Below are 23,324 nucleotides of genomic sequence, written 5' to 3'. Positions count from 1 at the left end.
TTTTTTTTAATGTTTATTTTTTGAGAGACAGAGTGGGAGTAGGGGAGAAAGAGAGGGAGACACAGAATCTGAAGCAGGCTCCAGGCTCTGAGCTGTCAGCACAGAGTCCAACATGGGGCTCAAACCCATGAACTGTGAGATCATGATCCAAGCCAAAGTCTGATGATTAACCAACTGAGCCATCCAGGCACCCATGTAACTTTTTTTTTTTTAAACACACAGTATGCTCTGTACAAGTTGCCAAGTTTATTTATTTATTTACTTTAGAGAGAAAGCATGTGCAAGTGGGACACAAGTGGGGGAGGGGTAGAGAGAGAGAGAGAGAAAGAGAGAATCTTAAACAGGCTCCACACCCAGTGGAGCCCAACACAGGACTCAATCCCATGACCCTAGGATCATGACCTGAACTGAAATCAAGAGTTGGCCACTTAATTGACTGAGCCACCCAGGCACCCCTACGTTGTATATCTTTTTTTATTTTCTATTTTTTTAATGTTTATTTATTTTTGACAGACAGAGCATGAGTGGGGGAGGGGCAGGGTAAGTGGGAAACACAGAATCTGAAGCAGACTCCAGGCTCTGAGCTGTCAGCACAGAGCCCAGCGTGGGGCTTGAACTCATAGACAGCGAGATCATGACCTGAGCTGAAGTTGGTTGCTCAACCGACTGAGTCACCCAGGCACCCAACGTTGTGTATCTTAATCAAGCCTTAAATGCTTAACCTTAAGAGGTCTTAAAAAATATTTCTAGAGTGGGACGCCTGGGTGGCACAGGTGGTTAAGCATCTGACTCTTGATTACAGCTCTGGTCATGATCTCATGGTTCGTGAGATGGAGCCCTGCATCAGGCTCTGTGCTGACAGCACAGAGCCTGCTTGGGACTCTGTCTCTCCCTCTGCCTGCCCTTCCCTCCCCCACCTCTTTCTCTCTCAAAATAAATAAATAAACTTAAAAATATATATTTCTGGAGTCCTCTTTCATACGCACTTTTAACCAACTAGTGTTTGAATTTTGGGGATTCAAGCTGCTTATCTTGTGTAATGCTCTGTTTATTCTGTCTTTAGTTCCCAGTAACCATCCTACAGAATGGAGTAAAAATGACTAATGAGCCTCCCACAGGTCTTCGGCTAAATCTCCTCCAATCATATCTCACTGATCCCGTTTCTGATTCTCAGTTTTTCAGTGGATGCCAGGGAAAGGAACTGGTAATGTTCAGCTTCTGGAGCTTTTCAAATGTGTTTTTAAAGTGAGAAAATATGGTAATATAAATCTTTAATAATGTTAAGCTTTGGCATTTTCTGAGAAGACTGATATTGTACCTATCTTGTTCATCATTTTCTTCCCAGCAGTTTGTGCTCTGCTTCCCACAGAGTAGACATTTAAATAAATGCTTGTTGACTGAATGAACATATCTTAGTTAGTACACCAAAATCCAATAATGAGTTTAAGACCCAAGAGTAGCAATCTATTTTCATATCATTTATTCTTTCTTTCCACAAAATGTGTGTTAGGTGCTTTCCCAGGTACTAGATATAAAGCAGTGAGAATAGAATAAAACACCTCCCCACAAATCTGCCATCATGGAACTTAAATTCTAGTGATACTGTTTTGACATATTAATAATGCTTTTCAGTGTGCTCATGTAATTTGCACATGGTATTGGGGACTTAGGAGTCCTAGTAAATAAATATCAACCTTTTTTTTTCATTCTTAACCACTAAGAAACAGGAAAAAGTATAAACATAAGGGAACCATTTTTTTTAAGTTTATTTTGAGAGTGAGAGAGAGAGAGAGAGAAAGCATGTACATGCACGTTAGTGGGGGAGAGGCAGAGAGAGAGGGAGAGAGAGAGAATCCCAAGTGGGGCCCAGTCCTACCAACCGTGAGATCTTGACCTGAGCCGAAATCAAGAGTTGGACACTTAACCGACTGAGCCACCAGGCACCTCAAGGAAACCAAATTTTAACCTTAGTTACTGACATAGACTAGGTTGGAAAATGTAGTAGACACCTGTGAACAAATGGGGCATCACTGAATAGAATTAAACAGACTTATCCACCCTCAGTGAGAACAGAGGAACATTTTCTTCCCCAAGGGAAGCTCACTTCTAAGACGAAGAGGGAAAAGCTGAGCAAAGCATATCTGGTTAACTTTTCCCAAATTTATCAACCAGATAGGTCCCTTCTCTTGCAGTGATTAATGCAAGGATGGGGAAAATCCAGAACTGTTACACTGAGGTCTCTGCACATGGAAGGAAACGTCAATACTAAGGGAAATTGATTCCCTGCCCTCACCCCAACATGCAATTTATCACACTGGCCTATTTGAGCTAGAAAAATAATAGAATTGAAAATAAAGAATTGAATTCTTTGTAAGCCAGCTAGTTTCTCTCTGCTTCATACCTTCTGCATGCCCCTAGTTCTGAGCAATAAATTTATTTGAAAGTCTGGGAGAAAAGGAGGATATTTGGTGTTTTAGCTAGGAAAAGAGCTTAATAAAATGGAAACAGTGGTATGATGTCTGATCCCCATCTAGGGTTTGAGCTCCTGCAAGAAATCCCAAGATTTCTCTCATACCACAGGACCGTTTCTGGCCCATAAGCACAGACCAAAAATGTGGAGGGATTATGACTTCCTTAAGAAAAACTCCATTGTGTGAAAATATGTGGGAAATACACACAAATTAGGTTATTGCTCTCATTGCCAAAAGGTTTCCCCTATTAAATGTTTCACCACAGGGGTACCTGGGTGGCTCAGTCAGTTAAGCGTCTATCTTCAGTTCAGGTCATGATCTCACGGTCTGTGAGTTTGAGGCCCCACATTGGCCTGTACTGACAATACTGACTGAGCTGTACTGACAGCTCAGAGCCTGGAGCCTACTTTGGATTCTATGTCTCCCTCTCTCTCTGCCTCTCCCCTGTTTGCATTTTCTCTCTCTCTCTCTCTCTCTCTCAAAAATAAATAAACATTAAAAAAAACCTTTCACCACAGTTTTCTTTCAGTATTATTTAAAATATGCTTTAATTTATGTACATTTCAGGAATATAGTTATTCAGTAATGCCATGGTGTACTTGTGTTTTTTTAAAAAAAATTTTAATGTTTATTATTTTGAGAGAGAGAGAGCATAAGCAGGGTTGGGGTGGAGAGAGGGAGACACAGAATCCAAAGCAGTCTTCCAGGCTCTGAGGGGTCAGCACACAGCCCAATGTCAGGCTCAAACCCACTGACCACAGATCATGAGATCTTGACCTGAGCAGAAGTCTGATGCTTATACAACTAAGCTACCCAGGTGCCCCTGTGCTTGTACTTTAATATTATAAAAATAATTTCTACTACTGCATCATATGAAGGTAGTTGGAAGGATTTTTACTGCATTTGGAGCTATGTTTGAAATGATCTAACTTAAACCATCAAGGTAGCATACTTGAAATTTACTTGGGGCGGTGGGGGAGGGGGTCTTCATAGAGGTGGATGGCCATCCTCCAGAGCACCAACACATATGAAGACGCCAGGAGAGCATAAACAAGGGTTTCAAAAGTGACCTCCACATGGAAAGTCATAGAATCAGGAACTATGTATTCGGGTTTATTCCTATCATAATGACTATGTTCGCTCACTTGTAGTGAGCATATGCCAGTGAGGCTACAGGATAACATTGAGCTACTGAAGTTGTAAATATCTATGAACAATACCAAAGTATTAGTAGCTACTACTTTGGCAAATGGTAGAACTTTTGCATTTTAATCAAGTTTAATATTGCAGTTTGTCTAGCTTTGGAGGTTTTGAGTCATAAGATTAATAGTTTTTATAGTATGCATTGTTTTTAAATAGAAGCTTGCAGAAATATATGATCATAGACTCATATAATGAAAAATACTGTTGATTCCCCTCATTTTACTAATGGAAATCTGATCAAAATTTTCTCTTGTTGCATAATTTTTATACTAAAGGCATGGGAGAAGTTGCTGTTTGGAGTTTGTTTTTTTCATGCCCTTGTGCAAGAGAGAAAGAAATTTGGTCCTCTTGGTTGGAATATTCCATATGGATTTAATGAATCTGATTTACGCATCAGTATTCAACAACTACAGGTAAAATTAGAAAGGAATTAACATTGCTGGAGGATCACTGTGTGTCAGGCCCTAGGCAATTCCCTTTGCTTAGATAAACTTACTCCTCCCAACATCACTAGTAGGTGGGAGATAGTAGTAAAAATTATAACTATGGTTTATGAAGCACTATCTCTATGGATTTCTGCCGCTGCAAGTAACAGAAAACCTGATTCGAACTGGCTTAAGACATAATGGAACTTATCATCTCACATAATAAAGAGGTACAGAGGAAGGACAGGCTCTGGAGTTGGTTGATTCAGCAAGTGTTGCCATCAAGGACCTTGGTTCTTTCTGTCTTTCTGCAGTGCCTTCCTTAAGTGTTGGCTTTCTATAGGTCCTTATTATTCTCTACTCTCTTCCTCTGTTCAGTCAAAGCTACAATTTAGCTCTAAGTAGAAAAGGAATTTATGAAAAGAATATTTGGGTAGATCATAGAATCACCAAGATGGCTGGCCACCCCAGGCATCCAGACTCATATCCAGATTCACACCATGTCTTGGTAATAGCAGCTCCTCAACCCTGGTTGAATATTAGACACCACTGCTCAGAGAGCTGCTGCACAGACTCTGGTCTACTCCAGGCCCTCTGATGTCATCAAAAAAAGATTCTTTGCTGTTCCTGCTTTTTCGACCTCTAAACCCCAGTTCAACGTCTAACTTGCAGGCCTAACCTTTAACTCTGAAAGAGGCTGGAATGGGTGCCTGGGTGGCTCAGTTGGTTAAGCATCTGACTTCGGTTCAGGTCATGATCTTGCGGTCTGTGAGTTCAAGCCCTGCATCAGGCTCTGTGCTGACCACTCAGAGCCTGGAGCCTGCATCAGATTCTGTCTCTCCCTCTCTCTCTGTCCCTCCCCTGCTCACACTCTCAAAAACAAATAAACATTTAAAAAATAAATAAAAGAGGCTGGAAAAGTGAGTGGCAGGGTTTTCCAGTTTCTGTAGACTCACAATGTGATCTATTCTGATAGTCAGCAGCCCCTGGCCCCCTCCCAGCAAAAAAAAAAAAAAAAAAAAAAAACTGCTGTAAATTCCTACTGACTCAGACTTAGAACTAGGCACATTACTTATATTAATTTTCTTCCTCACAGCACCCCTGTAAGGTTGGTATTATCCCTATTTTTGAGAAAACCAAAGCTAAGAAATGAGTTTGCCCATTGAGGTAGGATTTGAACTCCAGTCTCTCCAACCCCAATACTTTTCCCATTATTTCTGTCATATTTTACTAAATATAGTAATCCAGATGGACAACCAGAGTATTAATATATTTCTGCTTCTTTGCTGTGACAAGAGCCTTTGTGACATGGAGCCTCGTAAAGGGAAACCGGAAGTGTTGATAAAACCCACTTGATGCTATTAGGTTTTGTAAGGGTATGAATATTTAATCATATTTATAGCATAACAAATAATTTTTATAGAAATTGCTGATATTTTATCAACTCTTCCTTTTTTTAAATAAATGTTTATTCATTTTTGAGAGAGAAAGCGAGCATGAGTTGGAGAGGGGCAGAGAGAGAGGGGGACAAAGGATCTGAAGCAGGTTCTGCACTAACAGCAGTGAGCCTGATGTGGGGCTCAAACTCATGAACCATGAGAACATGACCTGAGATGAAATCAGATGCTCAACCAACTGAGCCACCCAGGTGCCCCTCTTTTTTCTTTTACACAAGGCAGAAACCTTAACTAGAACAAACGTATCAATTTGAAAATCCCTGAACAACTGATGAAATTAGTGCTTATAGAATCACGATTACATGATAAAATGACATTGATTCTAAATACTGGGTTTGTTTGTTTTTTAAAAATAATTTAGTAGATAGAGCGCAAGCTTGGAGAATGTCTTGCTAAAACCATTCTACTGCAGAAAACCAGTCAACTGAGAATTCTCCACCTTCTGGCCAGGCCCCTGCCTGCAGCCTCTGGTGTCATCAACCTTTCTGGTCCCAACACTGGAGCTGGAAGGCATAGATTAAATCTATCTTTTATATCTTCAAGAACAGGGTACTTGAGAGGGGGCAGTCTTTAAACCATCTTTACCTAGTCATACCAGCAAAATACTGCTTGCTTCCAAAAAGGTTAATCAATGAAACTGATGGCTAAGTTGATAGACAACCATGGAATGAGTTGTTCTCTACATCTTGCATTTGCCATGATTTAACATGAATTTCTCTTGTGGTTTCTTCCTTTAGTTTTGGGGAAGGAGGGAAACCCAGTTAAACACACCTTTCTTTCCCCCAAAGAGAAGAAAGGAAGAAACTCTCCTCTTTCACAAATAACTTCTTCACCACGCCCCCCCACCCCCCAAAGAGTACTTTCCCTCTGTCTGTCTCCTATTCATATCTCTTGATACTTCTCTTCCTCCTGAAAACATGGAAGTCTCCAAAAAAGATTGATATCTTCTTTTAAGTTGGCTCTGGATAATTTAGAGATATTTTTTCTTATCTGTGTACCATTTCTGCTATAATTCCTGCACTATTAGGTAATTTTCAGGGGCAAGAAAAAGCTCCCATCCAGTAACTTATACCATCCCAATACATATACTACCAAAGTTCCTGTGTGTGGGAAAATGTAAAGGAGAAATAAATTCAGGCCTTCATATCACTTCACATTTCCCAGACTCAGTTTCCTACTTTACAGGGTTATTGGGAGATGAACAAGACAATATAAAAGCTATGCAAATAGTAGTTTTTATTACTTTTTAAAGTTTTATTTATTTAAGTAATCTCTATACCCAACTGGGGCTCAAACTCACAACCCCGAGATCAAGAGTCAGATGCTTTTCTGACTGAGACAGCCAGGTGTTCCAGTTTTTATTACTATTGTAAATGGTGTCATGCTGTGTGAAACAGGCTTTGGCACTAAAGTTTGGAATTTCTTTGTTTTTATCACATTGCAAACAGTGTCCAAAACCAGGCACCTGGTTCTCGGCCTTGGTGCTTTTGTCATTTGGGGTCAGATAGCTCCTTACTGTGGGCAGCTGTCCTGTGCACTTTTTAGCAGCGTCTCAAGTTTCTGCCCACTAGATGGCAGTAACACCTCCAACCACAGATGTAAAATGTCCCCAGATATTGCCAAATGTCCCCTTGGGGACAAAATTGCCCCCAATTAACAACCAATACCCTAAAACAAGGGCAAATTACCCAAATCCATATGAAAAAGACTTGGTAATTTTCATGTCATCTTTTTTTGTTAAACAGTTTTCTTATCACAGAAGCAATACATGTTTATTTCCCACCCTGCCCCTCCCCCCCCAAATTGGAAGATGCAGATAAGCAAAGTAATTTAAAATAAACACGAACAATCCCAGCCATCCAAAGGTAACTCATGGTGATAATTCTTTCAACTCCACCTCTATGCATCTTGACATTTAATTTCATCTTAAAATGGAAATGACGTGAAAGACTTTAAGGTTTTTCTCACTTCATTTTTTCTTTGTTTCAGTTATTTATAAATGAGTACAACACAATTCCATTTGAAGCCATCTCCTACCTGACTGGGGAATGTAACTATGGAGGAAGAGTGACAGATGATTGGGACAGACGTCTCCTCTTAACCATGCTGGCTGACTTTTATAATCCACAAATAATTGAAAACCCTCATTACAAGTTTTCTCCCAGTGGAAACTATTTTGCACCTCCCAAAGGCTCCTACGATGAGTACATTGAATTCATTAAGGTAACTGATGTCACTGAAAATGGGGTTAGACCTAAGTGTGATTTTTCTAAAAGCAAATAATGAAATGTTCCCCTGTAATATAGAGGGCTAGCCAAGTAGTATGGTTTTCAATCAACTTTCAGTATCTTTTGTTTCTAGAAATTACTGAAAATTGGGAGAGTTTGATGTCTTGTGGATTAATGTGTAGTTGATTTTTAACCCTTTTGGGGCTGCATGTGTTTACCTTTTCAATTAATGTATCTGGTGAAAATGTGATGCTTCTTTCTTCATCTGTTTTCTGGTAGAAACTTCCATTTACTCAACACCCTGAGATATTTGGATTACATGAAAATGTTGATATCTCCAAAGATCTGCGTCAAACCAAAGTCCTCTTTGAGTCCTTGCTTCTCACCCAGGGAGGCTCCAAACAGACCAGATCCTCAGGAAGTACTGACCAGATTCTATTAGAAATTACTGAAGATATTCTCAACAAGGTGATGTTTAGTTTAGAATTTGATGCTTATAATGTAAATTAAAGTGGTCCTGAAATGGCAATCTGAGCACTCCGGTTGAACAGCATTAGGATCTTGAGTGGGATACTTTGCCTTTGTGAGGATTAGTTCCCAAATCTGTAAAGTGGTGATTATAGTACCAACTGTATAAGGTTCTTGTGAACATTTAAAAGATCATGAATTTGGGGTGCCTGGGGGGCTCACTCAGTTGAGCATCCGACTCTCGATTTTGGCTAAGGTGATGATCCCAGGGTTGTGGGATCGAGCCCCATGTGGAGCATGGAGCCTGCTTAGGATTCTCTCTGTCTCTCCCTCTGCTCCTCCCCTGCTCATGTGTGCACATACGCTCTCTAAAACAAAAACAAAACATGAATTTAAAATGATTTGCATGATGGCACATAGTAAGTTCTTAGCAACTGTAGTTGTGAGCGAATGAACATATGACTTATTATTGTTTCCAAAGATAATGAATAGACCTACTTTTTAAAAACTGGAGGAAATGGTCTGAATTTGCTGGTTCAAGGAGTGAACAGTTTTTAATCTGTATCTTAGGGAGTGAGGGGGCACAGGGAGGTAAGATCAGCACTAAATTAGCAATTACACCTTTTTTTTCCTTCATAATATAGCTCGAAGTACTTAGCCTACTAGGTAGAGTGGGATGATACTCTTTCCTGTCACCTTTTTTCTGTGTCTTAAATTCCATAAGGAACTATAAAGGGAACTTTAGAAGGATTATGATCGCATGTGCAGATCTTCACGATTCCCCTCTGGGGTAAATACTATAATTGTCCCCATATTTCAGTGTCAAGTGTTCTGACAGAGCAGAGCCTGACCCATAGTCCATCTGTCTTGAAGACCCATGGACAGCACACCCCCTCCCCCCCCCCTTAAGGAGAGCCTCCTCGCAGGACACGTTGCTGCAGCCACTGGAGAAAGAGGGGAGCTGCCCTGCTGTAACCCTTGGGTGAAAGCCAGCCAGCCTCCTCCCACTCTGTCCCCTGGACTGCTGCTTCTGCTCTTTGCCTCTCTCCCCCGTGGTCCCTTACTGGTTCTGCAGTTTATCTCAGGGGATGGGGAGTGGTGGTTCTGGCCCTTGCAGAATGGTGGCTCTCACAAGGTCCCTAACAGGAAGTTACCTAACAGTGGCATTTTGGACTTATTTGGCATCAAGGGTCCTTGAATGACAGCAGCTAGTGTGACTTACATTATTGTAAGTCTTTTGCACCGCTCAGGGACCATCATCTACAGACACTCTGGGCAGCTCAGTTCTTTGTTCAGAACTTCCCTGATTGGGAAACTTCTTTGCCTTTTAGGAGTGTGACTTCCAGTGTCTTAAGACTTGGTTATCAGTCCCAAAGTCCCCTTCACTTCTCAAGCATCTCTGAGGTGCCTCATAGAAATCAGACACTTGATAGTCTTCTCTCTCTATAACCTGGAACCCCGCTACAGTCACACATTAATTATTTGAAAGTGGGGTAAGCTAAGCTATTTGGAGCCACTTAATAACTGATTGAAAATAACCCTAAAACATAACCCTAAAACAGTTATGAAATGGAAAATCTGTTCTATCAGTGGAAAATGAGATTTGGCTTACAAAAGAAATCACATGGCTTTTCAGAAATCTGTATCTTCTGCAAAGTGCCATAGCCTATAGTAAAGAGCATGGGCTTTACAGTTAGAGACCTGTGGGTTTAAACAAATCACCTTTTGGCTGTGTGCCCTTGGGCAGTTATTTAACCTCTCTGTACAGTTGACCCTTGAACAACACAGGTTTGAACTGCACAGATACACTTACATATGAATTTATTTTTATAAATACAGCACGGTAATATGTTTCTTCCCTTAAGATGTTCTTAATATTTTCTTTCTAGCTTCCTTTATTGCAAGAATACAGTATAGAATACATATGACATACAAAATATGTGTTGACTGTTTATGTTAGTGGTAAGGCTTCCAGTCAATAGTAGGTTATTAGTAACTAAGTTTTTGGAGGGGCACCTGGGTGGCTCAGTCGGTTGGGTGTCCAACTTCAGCTCAGGTCATGATCTCACAGTCCATGGGTTCAAGTCCCACATCAGGCTCTGGGCTGACAGCTCAGAGCCTGGAGCATGCTTCGGATTCTGTGTCTCCCTCTCTCTGTGCCCCTTTCCTGCTCATGCTCTGTCTGTGTGTCTCTCTTTCAAAAATAAACAAATATCAAAAAGAATTTTTTTAATTAAAAAAAGTTTTTGGGGGTGCCTGTGTGGCTCAGTTGGTTGAGCGTCCAACTTCAGCTCAGGTCATGATCTCACAGTCTGTGAGTTCGAGCCCCGCATCAGGCTCTGTGCTGACAGCTCAGAGCCTGGAGTCTGCTTTGGATTCTGTGTCTCCCGCTCTCTGCTCCTCTCCCGCTTGTGATCTGTCTCTGTCTCAAAAATAAAAACATTAAAAAAAAAGTTTTTGGAGAGTTGAATTTATACATGGAGTTTTGACTATATGGGGGGGGGGGGGGGTGTGGAGTCAGTGCCCTAACCTGCACTGTTCAGGGGTTAACTGTACTTGAATATCCTCATCTGTATAATGGAGATGATAATGGCCACCTGAGAGTGTAAGGTAAAGGTGAAATGAGATAATGTATGGGAAGCAGCTAGCACAATGCTCAGCCCACAGTAACTGCCTCGTGTTAGCTATTAGTGATAGGACAGCTGAATGAAGTGAATTATCCATTCTGAGTGTAATATGTGACCTTCCAAATCCACTCTCTTAGCTACCGAATGATTTCAACATTGAAACAGCACTATTGAAGTATCCTGTGAGCTATGAAGAGAGCATGAATACTGTGTTAGTACAAGAAATGGAAAGATTTAACAAGTAAGGATCTCTACCCTTGTGGGTTCAGAAGACAACCAACCCAAGTTGATAAAAAAAAAAAAAGACACACATTAAAATTTTAAGAAAAAATTATCCAAACCTGCCATTTTCTTAGGATCCACTCCTACTCTTTAAAGTTGTATCATCTTCCGCCACAGAAGCGAGGGTATCCTTTAGAATGCAAAAATGATGATGGAAATGAGATCTATTTTTACTTACATGTGAATTTACTTTTGTGAAATTTATGTGAAAATATTCATTCATCATAATTTTTCATCCATCCTTTACTAGTCTCCTTAGGAACTCAGGACCAAATGAATATTAATTGAGCCTGTATGTAGTTACCTCTTTTGTCATTGTTCCACCATGTGACACATGCACCCTCCCTTTTCTTCCTGAGTCCAACCTAGGTTGATTAGGTACCCCATGATAGCAAACAAATTTTTGCTTTGAATTTTTTAAATGTTTATTTATGTATCTTGAAAGAGGGAGAAAGAGAGAGAAAGGAAGAGTGAGGGAGGGGCAGAGAGAGAGAGGAAAAAAGAATCCCAAGCAGGTTCCACACTGTTAGCACAGAGCCTAACATGGGGCTCAAACTCATGAACCATGAGATCATGACCTGGGCTGAAATCAAGAGTCAGACCCTTAACTGACTAAGCCACCCAGGTGCCCCTTTGAATTTTTTTCACTGAATTTTCTACAGTACAATACGGCTTAAGGGATGGAGAAATTGTTTTGGTCATGAATTTTCTAAGATGTTTTCAAGTTTATTTGTGTTTCAGGATTTGCTGACATTTAAAAACATAGTAAAACACTATGATGCCTTAGTTCAGTATTTTTTATTTAAAGACCATACATGTTTATATGTACTACCATATTATCTCCTGTTGCTTAGGCTTCTAGCTTAAAACCCTTACTTCAGGTATATTTATGGTGTTCTCAGCAGTTTGGGCCTATGTGAGAAGCAAAGTCTTTGCAAGCATATCAGTGAATATATGCTTCATGCTTTAATGCATCATTTCACAAATGTCAGCCTTTGCATTACACGTTTATAACTCTTCCATATTTTCATGCCATCTGGACCATCATTTACCTAATATTTTCCCCCAAATCATCCTCTGCTTAAATTAGTCTGGTCTTAAGCCATAACACCCAGAAAACAACAATTTTGATATGCTGTTTGGTACCATTTTCTGTATTACGTAATGATTAAAATGAAAAAGTTTCATCCAGGCGTGCATGGGTGGCTCAGTCGGTTAAGCATCCAACTCTTGATATCGGCTCAAGTCATGATCTCACAGTTTGTGAGCTCAAACCCTGCATCGGGCTCTGCACTGACAGTGTGGAGCCTGCTTAGGATTCTCTCTCCCCCTCTCTCTGCCTCTCTCATGCTCTCTCTCTCTCTTTCAAAATAAATAAACTTAAAAAAAGGTTCATCCAAGTATCACCTAAAAGTACCTTCCATTACCAAGAGGGAGGTGAGTACATTCGGGGAAACACTCCCATAAAGCCATGAGTGAGATTTCTTTTTCTGGAAAAACAGTATGTTGATATTTACCAGCGTATGTACAATGATAATGTGATTCTTTTCTTTGCAGTTTAATTAGAACTATACGCAATACTCTACGGAACCTTGAAAAAGCTATTAAAGGTTTGGTCGTAATGGATTCTGCACTGGAGGCACTCTCTGGCAGTTTGCTTGTTGGAAAGGTTCCAGAAATATGGGCTGCACGATCATATCCAAGTCTTAAACCCCTAGGAAGTTACATCACAGATTTTCTAGCCCGGTTGAACTTTTTACAGGTAAAGGATTGTGTGTGTGTGTGTGTGTGTGTGTGTGTGTGTGTGTGTGTGTGTGTGTTTGTGTGTGTGTGTGTAATTTTAGTTTTTGGTTGACTGGGGAGAGATTAGAAAACACTCTGGTCACTTCGGTGTCTCTGGGTTGAATGGAATGTGGTTAGTGGTTTCATGGTAATCTAACCAAAATTTTAGAATGTTAAAAATTATACATATTTCAAAGTACTCAGTAGAAAATTAAAATTTTACTTTACATAGTCCAAGTAAAATGTGACATATTTTTTTTAATGTTCTAAGTTTGGGGCACCTGGGTGGCTCAGTTGGTTGAATGTCTGACTTCAGCTCAGGTCATGATCTCACAGTTCATGAGTTCAAGCCCCGCATTGGGCTCACTGCTGTCAGCACAGAGCCTGCTTGGGATTTTCTCTTTCCCTCTCTCTCTGCCCCTCCCCTACTCATGCTCTCCCTCTCAAAAATAAACAAAACATGGAAAAAAAAAAGTTTCTAAGTCTGTGGTTCTCTGAGACCACATACTTGGTCTTGTAGTTTTAATACTGGGGGTAAATCTCAAAAAAGAGCCTGAGATATGGATTTACCAATAATTGGCCACTGTCTTAAAATCCATGCTTCTTATCCCTTATCTCATAAAACCAGGGAAACGTTGAATGCTTTTAAGTCTCCACCCTCCATCCCAAAATACACATATAAAGGATGTTCAGGGCACTATTTCTCTTCCTTAGCTCCTTGGCTTGCCCCCATTGTATGGTTAATATTTATGTGGGGTTAATATTTATGTGGGTTAATATTTATGAGAGTTGGGGAGAGCCCCAAAAACACTTTTTGGAAATTCAAATTAGGTATATGACCTTTCCCTGTTAAGTTGCCTTTTTTTTTCTTTTTTTTGGGGGGGAGGGGCAGAGAGAGAGAGAGAGAGAGAGGGAGGGCGGATCTCAAGCAGGCTCCACACCCAGCACGGAACCAGACTTGGGGCTTGATCTCACAACCGACAGTGAGGTCATGACTTGAGCCAAAATCAAGAGTTGGACACTTAACCGACTGAGTCACCCAGGTGTCCCTAGTTGCCTTTTTATTACAGAAGAGCTTTATTTGTTTCACTGTAGAAGCTAATCATAAAATAGCCAGTGCTTGTGAGGATGTGGAGAGAGAAGCTTTCTCATATACCCCTTTTTAATTTTTACCAATTGAATAGATTGATAATATCTTATTACTTCGCTTTATTTTTATTTTTATTTTTATTTTTTTATTTTTTGGTAACTGGTGAGCTTGTGTTTCTTTTGGTGTGTGTGCTCACCATTTGTATTTTCTCCTATGAATCGCCCCTTCATCTCCTTCCTAGGCCCATTTTTCTTTTAAACTATTTCTTAAAAATTAATTTATAGGAGCTGGTTGTATAGATTTTACATTTAACAAAAGAAACAGTCTACATTGGGGTTGTCAGTGTTCAGGCTCTAGAAGAGTTGCCACATAATGGTTTTCTCATCCATAAAATGTTTAATTTTACCTCATAGGGTAACAGTCCATGGTATGTGGTAAGAATTCAGTAAAAGTGGACTGTTCTTTGGTAAAATCATAAATTGTTGAACTTTATCAAATGCCTTTTCAGCATTTATTGCTAATGATGTGATTTTTTCCCCCTCTTTAGCTTATTATTGCATTGAACTATTCACTAGATTTCCAAGTGGAAAACCATCCTTGCGTTTCTAGAAAAATTCCTCTTGTTCAGTGAATCCTTATTTGTTTGGTCAGTGGATCTTCATTCTTTTAATGCTGTAATCAATTCCATTTGGATATTTTTAGGGTTTTTGATATTTTAGGGTTTTGATTTTTAGGGTTTTGATATTACCTAATCAGCCAGAAAAATTATTTAATTGTATCCCCAACAATAGTGAATAAGAGGGCCTGTTTCTCAGATATATGTTGTTTTTTATCTTTGCTAATTTGATAGGTAAACTGTGTCTACCAGGTGAATCCTGGCCACATGTACAACATGTCTTCTTCAGAGTTCCTCCTGTGTGGACCTGCCTCTTCCCATCTCTTATCAACAGCATTTGCCTTAGGGGCACCTGGTGGCTCAGTCGGTTAAGCATCCAGTTTTGGCTCAGGTCATGATCTCACGGCTTGTGAGTTCGAGCCCTGTGTTGGGCTCTGTGCTGACAGTTCAGAACCTGGAGGCTTCTATGGATTCTGTGTCTCCCTCTCTCTTTCTGCCCCTCCCCTGCTCACCCTCTGTCTGTCTCTCTCTCTCAAAAATAAATACTAAAAAAAAAAATAAAGAAAAAAAAGGCATTTGCCTTGTAGTTAATCATATCCTCCCCTTGTCACAGTCTTCCTTTTTTTTTATACTCCAGTTCATTTCCCAAGCTTTTTTTGGAACTGCTTGCACTTTCCATATACTGCTTCTTCCTGAAGGGCATTCAAGAGCCATTACCTTGTTCTTTCAGAGGGGTCCTGGCATGGTGCCAGCAGGGATAGTCTCCAGGACAAATTCCTTTTGTTGTTGATGTGAAGTTCATGTCCAACTCCCTACTTCCTGAAATCTGGATTTTCCCTTGGAATCATTCCATTCGAATGAGTAAGAAAGACCTCACTCTATTATCAGGCACCTTTATCATCCTTCGCCACATGCCTCCCTCTGAATGGATCTGTCCCCATTGTCCTCTTACCCTTAGAGAAGCCATACAGTTTTCCTCTTACCTTTCTTTCTCCTGGACTCTTTTTTTTAAAGGTTTATTTATTTTTGAGAGAGACAGAGCACAAGCAGGGGAGAGGCGGGGGGGGGGGGGGCAGACAGAGGATCTGAAGCACGCTCTGTGCTGACACCAGAGAACCCAACGCAGAGCTTGAACCCACAAACCATGAGATCAATGACCTGAGCCAAAGTCAGACACTTAACCAACTGAGCCACCCAGGCTCCCCCTCTCCTGGAGTCTTGACTTCATCTCCTAATGCTTCTTAATTAAGCAAATGAGTCATCTGGAGTTTCTGTCTTTTCCTCATTTCTCTATTACCATTTACCCTATTTATCTTCCCTTTCTCCTTCTTGTGCTTTTTATTTTTATCTAAGCGTTTCACACACTGGTTATACTCTCAGTTAAATCCTGGATCTGACACTTAGTGACTGTGTGACTTGGGGCAAGATATTACTCATCTTTCTGCACTCCACTTTCCTTGTCTGTAAAATGGGAGGAATAACTCATGGAGTTATTTTCTGGACTAAATGAGGTGATGCATGTCAAGTGCTTAGCACAATGCCTGGCAAGCACTAAGCATCCAGTAAATGGTAGCTAATTCAGAAACTCTGTACAAGTCACTGACCCAGACACTCATGACATTCTTGGCTAAATGAAGCCCTGGAGTGAGCCAGGGAATTTTCTATACACTTGCCTTCTGGGTTCTTACAGCTTTCTTGCGCACAGTGCTGGATCTGCCTAGCTTGTGTCCTTGTCAAGCCCCGCCTCTTTCTCTACCTCTTCTTGATTTGGTAGCTTGGACTATTGCAACATCTCCAGCAGTGGTTTGTTCTCTTCCTCCCAGGAAGCAAAGCTGGCTTCTTCCCACAGTGCACTGCTCGCTCAGAGACAAAGTTCATTTTATTGATTCATCTGTTCTCTCAACTAATGTGAACTGAGACCCATTTTGTCCAAAACATCTTGTTGTGTGCTTTGTGAGATAAAAAGGCAATGACAACGTAAGCCCTGCCTTCAAGTTGCCAATAGCCTACAGGGGGATAAGCTATGTATCTAAGAAAAAACAAACCAACCACGAATATAATAGAGTAAGGGATGTGTCATAGCAGATCAACTTGTAAAATGCTCTGGGAATTCAAAGGGAGAGAGTTCTTCTAGCTCAGGAAAGCAGGGTTTGTTTATTGGATGAAGAAGCATTTGAGCCAGGTCTAAACTGTGAGAGGTTTCAGACACTGTAAAAAAAGGAAAAGAACTTAGAGATCGCTGAGCAACGAAAGGCACTGTATCATTTAGAATTGATTCTGTTGCAAAATTTGACATATACAAAAATAAAGTTTATTACCTCAGTAATTGAAAAATCCAGGGGGCCAAGTGGCTCCAGGAAGGAGGTGATCTGGGGTGCAAAATAGGTCCTGGATTCTTGCACCTCATTTCCTGGCTCCATTTCTCTGAGGGTTGACTCCATTCTCAGGTAGGTTCTCATGTGATGATAGCAAAACAGCAGCAGCAACTCTGGCCTCACATCCACACAACTTCAAATAGCTGAGCAGCTTTTCCCCAAAAGTCCTAGCAAGAGTCTCCACATCTCTGTCTTTGCCTGGGTCACATGTCCATTCCTGTATCAATCACTATGACTGGGGGGTATCATTGGCCAGGCAGGAATCACATGCCCACCCCAGGAAGTGGAGTTCCTGCACCAGAAGGGCTTGGGTTGAGAGTATAGAAAGGTTCTTCTTCCAGAAGGATGGAAGAGTAGTGTCACTTTAAGACAAGCAGAAAATACAACAGATGTCCACCCAATGCAGAGAAAAGACCAGCACATAGTGTAGTCTGGTTACAATGTAAGATGCTTGAAGAAGAATTGTTTATTTTTATTTTTTTTAATATAATTTGTCAAATTGTTTTCCATACAACACCCAGTGCTCATCCCAACAAGTGCCCTCCTCCCTGCCCATCACCCACTTTCCCCTCTCCCCCACCCCCCATCTACCCTTAGTTTGTTCTCTGTATTTAAGAATCTCTTATGGTTTGCCTCCTTCCCTCTCTGTAACTTTTTTTTCCCCTTCCCCTCCCCCATGGTCTTCTGTTAAGGGATCAAGCTGGGGGGCGGGGGTGGTGCCTGGATGGCTCAGTCAACTGAGCATCCGACTCTTGGTTTTGGCTCAGGTTATGATGTCATGGCTCATGAGTTCAAGCCCCTCGTCAGGCTCTGCACTCACAGCACAGAGCCTGCTTGGGAGTCTCTCCCTCCCTCTCTCTCTGCCCCTCCCCACTTGCGTGCACACTCTCTGTCTCAAAATAAATAAATAAACATAAAAATTTTAAAAAGGAATCAAGCTGGAAATACAATTTGGGGCTAGATTATGAAGTATGTTAAATAGGAGACTAAAGTGCTTAGACCTTAATTTGGTAGAGTAGTAGCAGATTACTGAAGAATTATGCAAGATGCTAAATCCAATCCAAACCATGCATGGTGAGGTATACTCTGGAAACATTACTCTAGATGTACTGAGCAGAGAGAGGGGAGAAGTGAGAAGACGTGCACATCGATACAGAAAAAAGACAATGGACATCTGAACTGAAGTAAGCGTGGAGGCAGGGGGGAGTCCAGAGTTTTAAGGAGCTGGAATCAACACTGTCATATACTGCATGAGATATCTGAAGATGGTTGCTTTTGAGTGGGAGTAAGTCACACATCCCCAAATAATTTACTCTCAGCTCTTTGTAGATTTGAACCTTTCAAACTTTGTGTTATTGAGGTTAATGTTAAAATTAGTTTGAATTATCCAAGAAGAGTGACTATAAGGGAAAAGAGGTAGAAGGCCAAGGTAGGTTGCATGTTTGTGTCGGGGAAGAGAGTCCTGTGGTGGAAAGTGTGGACAACACACAAACCAGCATCAGGAATTACAGATCAGGTGGTGCTCGTGTGAGTCTGGAAATGAACATAGTGCATTGTGTTTTCCCCTTCCAGGACTGGTATACTTCAGGAAAACCTTGTGTGTTTTGGCTCTCAGGATTCTTTTTCACCCAAGCCTTTCTCACTGGAGCGATGCAGAATTATGCCAGAAAATATACCATCCCTATTGATTTACTAGGATATGAATTTGAGGTACAAAACCCCCTAAATTCCACAGTATATCATTATTTCAAAATCATGTAGTTAATCAAGGAAGATATGCAGAATTCATATTTTTATGGTCCATTATAAATGACTTCTTTCCATTCTTTGTGTTTCATGAAGAAAGTATATGTTTGCCTTGCTACGTCTGATAGGACTTAGATATATATCTCCATTTTTAACTCCGATCATCTAATGCTGCTCTCCGGTTTCAGCAAAAACATGAGGTACAATAAAAAGTGATAAAATGCTTCAAGAAGAACTGTATTATACATTTTGACACTTACACTCCTACTGAAAAATTTATAGTTTCACAACCTATCGTATAGTCGCGTTTCCCTGAGTATGTTCTGAAAATTGGGCAGATGTTTTCCTTCTGAGACAAAGTTGTCTGGGGAAGAGACCGTTACTAGCATGTGCCTCTCCCTTCAGGTTATTCCTTCAGATACATCTGAGACGGCGCCAGAGGACGGCGTTTACATCCACGGGTTATATCTTGATGGAGCACGCTGGTCCCGAACAAGGTCAGGACTTTCAACTACCGAGACTTCTTCATTGCAGATGAATAAGTAAAACACTGCTTCCCACCCACCCCACCCCTGCAACAAAAAGGGCTCTTCTAGGGACTATGGCAAGTAAAAAATAATATCAGAATCCTTGCCATAAATCATTACTCAGGCTGGGGCAATTGATAAGTGAGTATTTTTAGGTCCTGAAGAATTTTTAGTTAACATTTCAATGGTCTTATGACTAGAAAAGTTAGTTGAAATTATTTCTTACTTCTTCTGTTTTAGGACTGTTACCTTCCATTTTGTAATGTGCAGGAGCACCTAACTTTTGATCATTTCACAGTTAGAATGAACTTCCCATTTCTGTTAGTGCAGGAAAACTTTCTCTTATATGACAAAATAAATAAATATTTAAAATAAATACTGAATTTCCAGCTTAGGAAACCAAGCATTGCTATTCTTTTTAAAATGCATAGCGGTGGGGGGCCTTGGTGGCTCAGTCAGTTAAGCGCCTGGCTCTTGACTTCAGCTCAGGTCATGATCTCACAGAGTTCAAGCTCCACATCGGGCTCTGTTGTCAGCGTGCAGCTCACTTCGGATCCTCTGTCTCCCTCTCTCTCTCTCTGCACCTCTTCTGCACTCTCACTCTGTCTCAAAAATAAATAAAATTAAAAAAAATAAGATACATAGGGGTAAGAGAGAAGGGGAGAGACTATTTCCCTTGGAGCCCTGCTCTTTATCAGTCCGTTAATAAGCATAACCCTCTATTTCCAGGGTCAGGGCTAGGCTTTGCTCTCAAGGGAGGGTTGAATGTTGAGACCCAGAAAATCGCTTGAGGAGGAGCAGGAAGGAGTTCCTTTATATTATTACAAAGATAATTCCAAGACTGAGCTCTGATGCAGACTTAGCTGCACCTAGTTCATTTGGTTATTTCTCTCTTCCTTTTTTTTTTTTTAAGTTTATTTTGAAAGAGAGAGAGAGAGAAAGAGAGAGAGATTCCCAAGCAGGCTTTGTACTGTTAGCATGGAGCTCTATGCAGGGCTCGATCTCACAACCGTGAGATCATGACCTGAGCTGAAATCAAGAGTCAGACGCTTAACCAACTAAGCCACTGATGCACACCTCTCCATTTTTATCATTTAACTTACATAGATGAATATATATATTCATCTTTTCTCCTGTCCCTCCCTTCCTTCCCTCCCTCCTTTTCTCAAACAAATAAATAAACAATATAGCACAGGGAAAAGAAGACAGGTTTACTAGACAGGCAGATGTACGTTTGAATCCTGACTCTGGCACTTAAGAGCTGTGTTACTATGAGAAAACTGTTCAACCTCTCTGAGCCTTCACTGTTCACCTGTGTGTGGAAAAGGAAGGGGACAAGATCATGGTGATGATCAAATGTGATAGGATAGTGTGTGCTTCATGGATGGTACGTAAAAAGCGGCAAGAATTGGTATTTGTCCATTGTTGTTCATTGCTTCCTCCTTGGTTTTGTTTTATATTTCTTTCTCTGCATATTTCTAGTCCTCTCTTGTATTAAAAGCCAATATCTCAGTAGCAATTTCTAGAAGCAAATTTCATCTTATTTCTAATAAATGTTTCCATTTCTCTTCACAGTGGATTGCTTGCCGAGCAACATCCCAAACTTCTCTTTGACCTGATGCCCATCATATGGATAAAACCAAGTAAATATACTCCTAACAAAATTTGTTAGAGTTTTAGGGAGGATAATAATAGACCTTTTTTAATGGCTCCCCCAAATAAGTCTCTGCTCAAATCTATTAAGACTTTGTTCAGTTACAATAAATAGTGGCTTAGGGGCACCTGGGTGGCTCAGTTGGTTAAGTGTCTGACTTCTGCTCAGGTCATGATCTCACAGCTCGTGAGTTTAAGCCCTGCATCGGGCTCTGTACTGACAGCTCAGAGCCTGGAGCCTGCTTTGGATTCTGTGTCTCCTTCTTTCTCTCTGCCCCTCCCCCACCATGCTCTGTCTCTGTCTCTCAAAAATGAATAAACATTAAAAAAATTTTAAGAAGATGCAGTACACACACACACACACACACACATACTGGAGTATTACTCGGCAATCAAAAAGAATGAAGTCTTGCCATTTGCAACTACGTGGATGGAACTAGAGGGTATTATGCTAAGTGAAATTAGTCAGAGAAAGACAAATATCATATGACTTCACTCATATGAGGACTTTAAGACACAGAACAGATGAACATAAGGGAAGGGAAGCAAAAGTAATATAAAAACAGGGAGGGGACAAAACATAAAAGACTCTTAAATGTGGATAACAGAGGGTTGCTGGAGAGGTTGTGGCAGGGGGGATGGGCTAAATTGTTAAGGGGCTTAAGGAATCTACTCCTGAAATCATTGTTGCACCATGTGCTAACCAACTTGGGTGTAAATGATAAAAAATAAACTGTAGAAAGAAAAAAAAAATTTAGTGACTTACTGTTTACATTGGGAATATATTATTCCTGTTTTGTGTTGCATTCATATTATTTCGGGAATATCATTCTGCCTTTTTGCTCTTATCCCAAGGGATGTAACATTTTCTCTGCCCTCCCCCACTTCTACTTTTCCAGAGTCCAGGGCTTCCCATCAATATTTTGATTCTGAACTGCCTTTGTACACCTCTCAGAGACACGTAGGCTTGACTCCAGCCAGTGGCTAGAATCTTCTGGCTACAAGAAACTCTTTGGCCTAGGAACCAGACAGGTGCCCACAGGCATAGATGTTGCAAGTCACAGGTGGGAAGGCCGGGGAAGCCAACTCTGCCCTCCTGGGAAAGACTCGCTCCTTCCCTCCTCTGGCCATCATCATTTTCCCACAAGTCTGAACAAATGAGGCTCATTCTTTTGTTTTTTCTTCTCTAGGTTTTTTTGTCCTCAGATAACTATCAATGGAAGCATGTCCAAATCATCCACAATCACCACTGAGCCCATTAAATATTTTTATTAACACAGTTCAATTATAAGTATGAGAAATGTGGCCTTAGTTTAGGAAGACTCCTAATATCTCATATCTGGCTTTTCAAGGATAATATATAGATTCTTTCTGTGAGTAGGTAAGTGTTGGTGTGTTTTTCTTAAGAACAACCTGCTGAAAGCAAACAGTAAGTTCTGCTTCTTCTGATTTATGCGTTTCTTGTATTAGGGCTGTAAGCAGCGGGGTCCCTATGTCTGCTGCATTACATGTGCTGGATTTTAGTACTTATTCCCTACCTTTCTCCTCCTCTCCCAGGTCCTCTGGAGTGTTTTCATGACAGCTAAGTCATCAGAACTTAGAATCGATTCCTGTCCTCTAGCCCTAGAATCATGCCCTGTATGAAATCACTTGTCTTGTTTCACAGCCATAATTATATCCCAACTGTAAACAACAATAACAGCATTGAAGTGTTCAAATATCATAATCATGATCTTAGATTTAGTATGAAAAGAGTTGTTCTTTTAGTACCAATGGCTGTTTTCCCTTTAGCAAATTAGTGTATTTCTTTCTTTTCCAAGCTAAAAAGACTGAGATTGTGAAGTCGAATGCCTACACCTGTCCCCTTTACAAGACAAGTGAACGTAAAGGAACTCTCTCCACAACAGGACATTCTACCAACTTTGTTATTGCAATGTTGTTAAAGACAGACCAACCCACTCAACACTGGATCAAGCGTGGGGTTGCCTTGCTTTGTCAACTGGATGACTAAATTGGACAAACTTAAGAAAACATCTGAAAGAAGTAAAAAAGAAAATCTATGTCGTCTTCACTTCAAAATACATATGTTATGAAATCAAGTATCTTTGTGTCCTTCTTTTAAATGGTTTTTGCACTGTTCTCCTCCCTGGTGTACCACTCTTGACTGCAATACAGCCTTCTAGAAAACATGAAGAGAAATGTTTCTTGAAAGCACATGAAAAGTCCTTGAGGGGCACCTGGGTGACTCGGTTGGGTGTCCGACTCTTGATTTCAGCTCAGGTCACAACCTAACGGTTTGTGAGTTTGAGCCCCATGTTGGGCTCTGTGCTGATGGTGTGGAGCCTGCTTGGGATTCTCTCTCTCTCTCCTTGTC

The 23,324-nt window shown here is 40.7% G+C and overlaps 1 protein-coding gene and 1 long non-coding RNA gene across 3 annotated transcripts in view; one reads left to right on the top strand and one right to left on the bottom strand.

Annotated features, from left to right (window-relative positions):
• DNAH12 (dynein axonemal heavy chain 12) overlaps positions 1–23,049 on the top strand; it is a 211,253-nt gene extending 188,204 nt beyond the window's left edge. For both annotated transcript variants that reach the window (XM_081794954.1, XM_081794955.1), the window contains 10 exons: positions 1,064–1,204; positions 3,950–4,087; positions 7,546–7,779; positions 8,064–8,252; positions 11,017–11,120; positions 12,719–12,923; positions 18,597–18,734; positions 19,176–19,267; positions 20,873–20,940; positions 22,771–23,049. In XM_081794954.1, coding sequence (XP_081651080.1) covers positions 1,064–1,204; positions 3,950–4,087; positions 7,546–7,779; positions 8,064–8,252; positions 11,017–11,120; positions 12,719–12,923; positions 18,597–18,734; positions 19,176–19,267; positions 20,873–20,940; positions 22,771–22,961 — 1,500 coding nt within the window. In that variant the 3' untranslated portion in view covers positions 22,962–23,049. The remainder of the gene's footprint in view (positions 1–1,063; positions 1,205–3,949; positions 4,088–7,545; positions 7,780–8,063; positions 8,253–11,016; positions 11,121–12,718; positions 12,924–18,596; positions 18,735–19,175; positions 19,268–20,872; positions 20,941–22,770) is intronic.
• LOC144615702 (uncharacterized) lies at positions 16,540–18,603 on the bottom strand. The gene is made up of 2 exons (XR_013554182.2): positions 16,968–18,603; positions 16,540–16,857 (listed from the first exon to the last, which is right to left on the bottom strand). It is a non-coding gene; the product is annotated as an uncharacterized LOC144615702 (long non-coding RNA).
• Positions 23,050–23,324: the final 275 nt, after the last annotated feature.

This window comes from Panthera onca, chromosome A2 (genome assembly GCF_046562875.1).
Source record: "Panthera onca isolate mPanOnc1 chromosome A2, mPanOnc1 haplotype 2, whole genome shotgun sequence".
Taxonomy (NCBI): domain Eukaryota; kingdom Metazoa; phylum Chordata; class Mammalia; order Carnivora; family Felidae; genus Panthera; species Panthera onca.
Note: the sequence above shows the minus strand (reverse complement) of the source record. Positions and strands in the feature narration are given on the sequence as shown.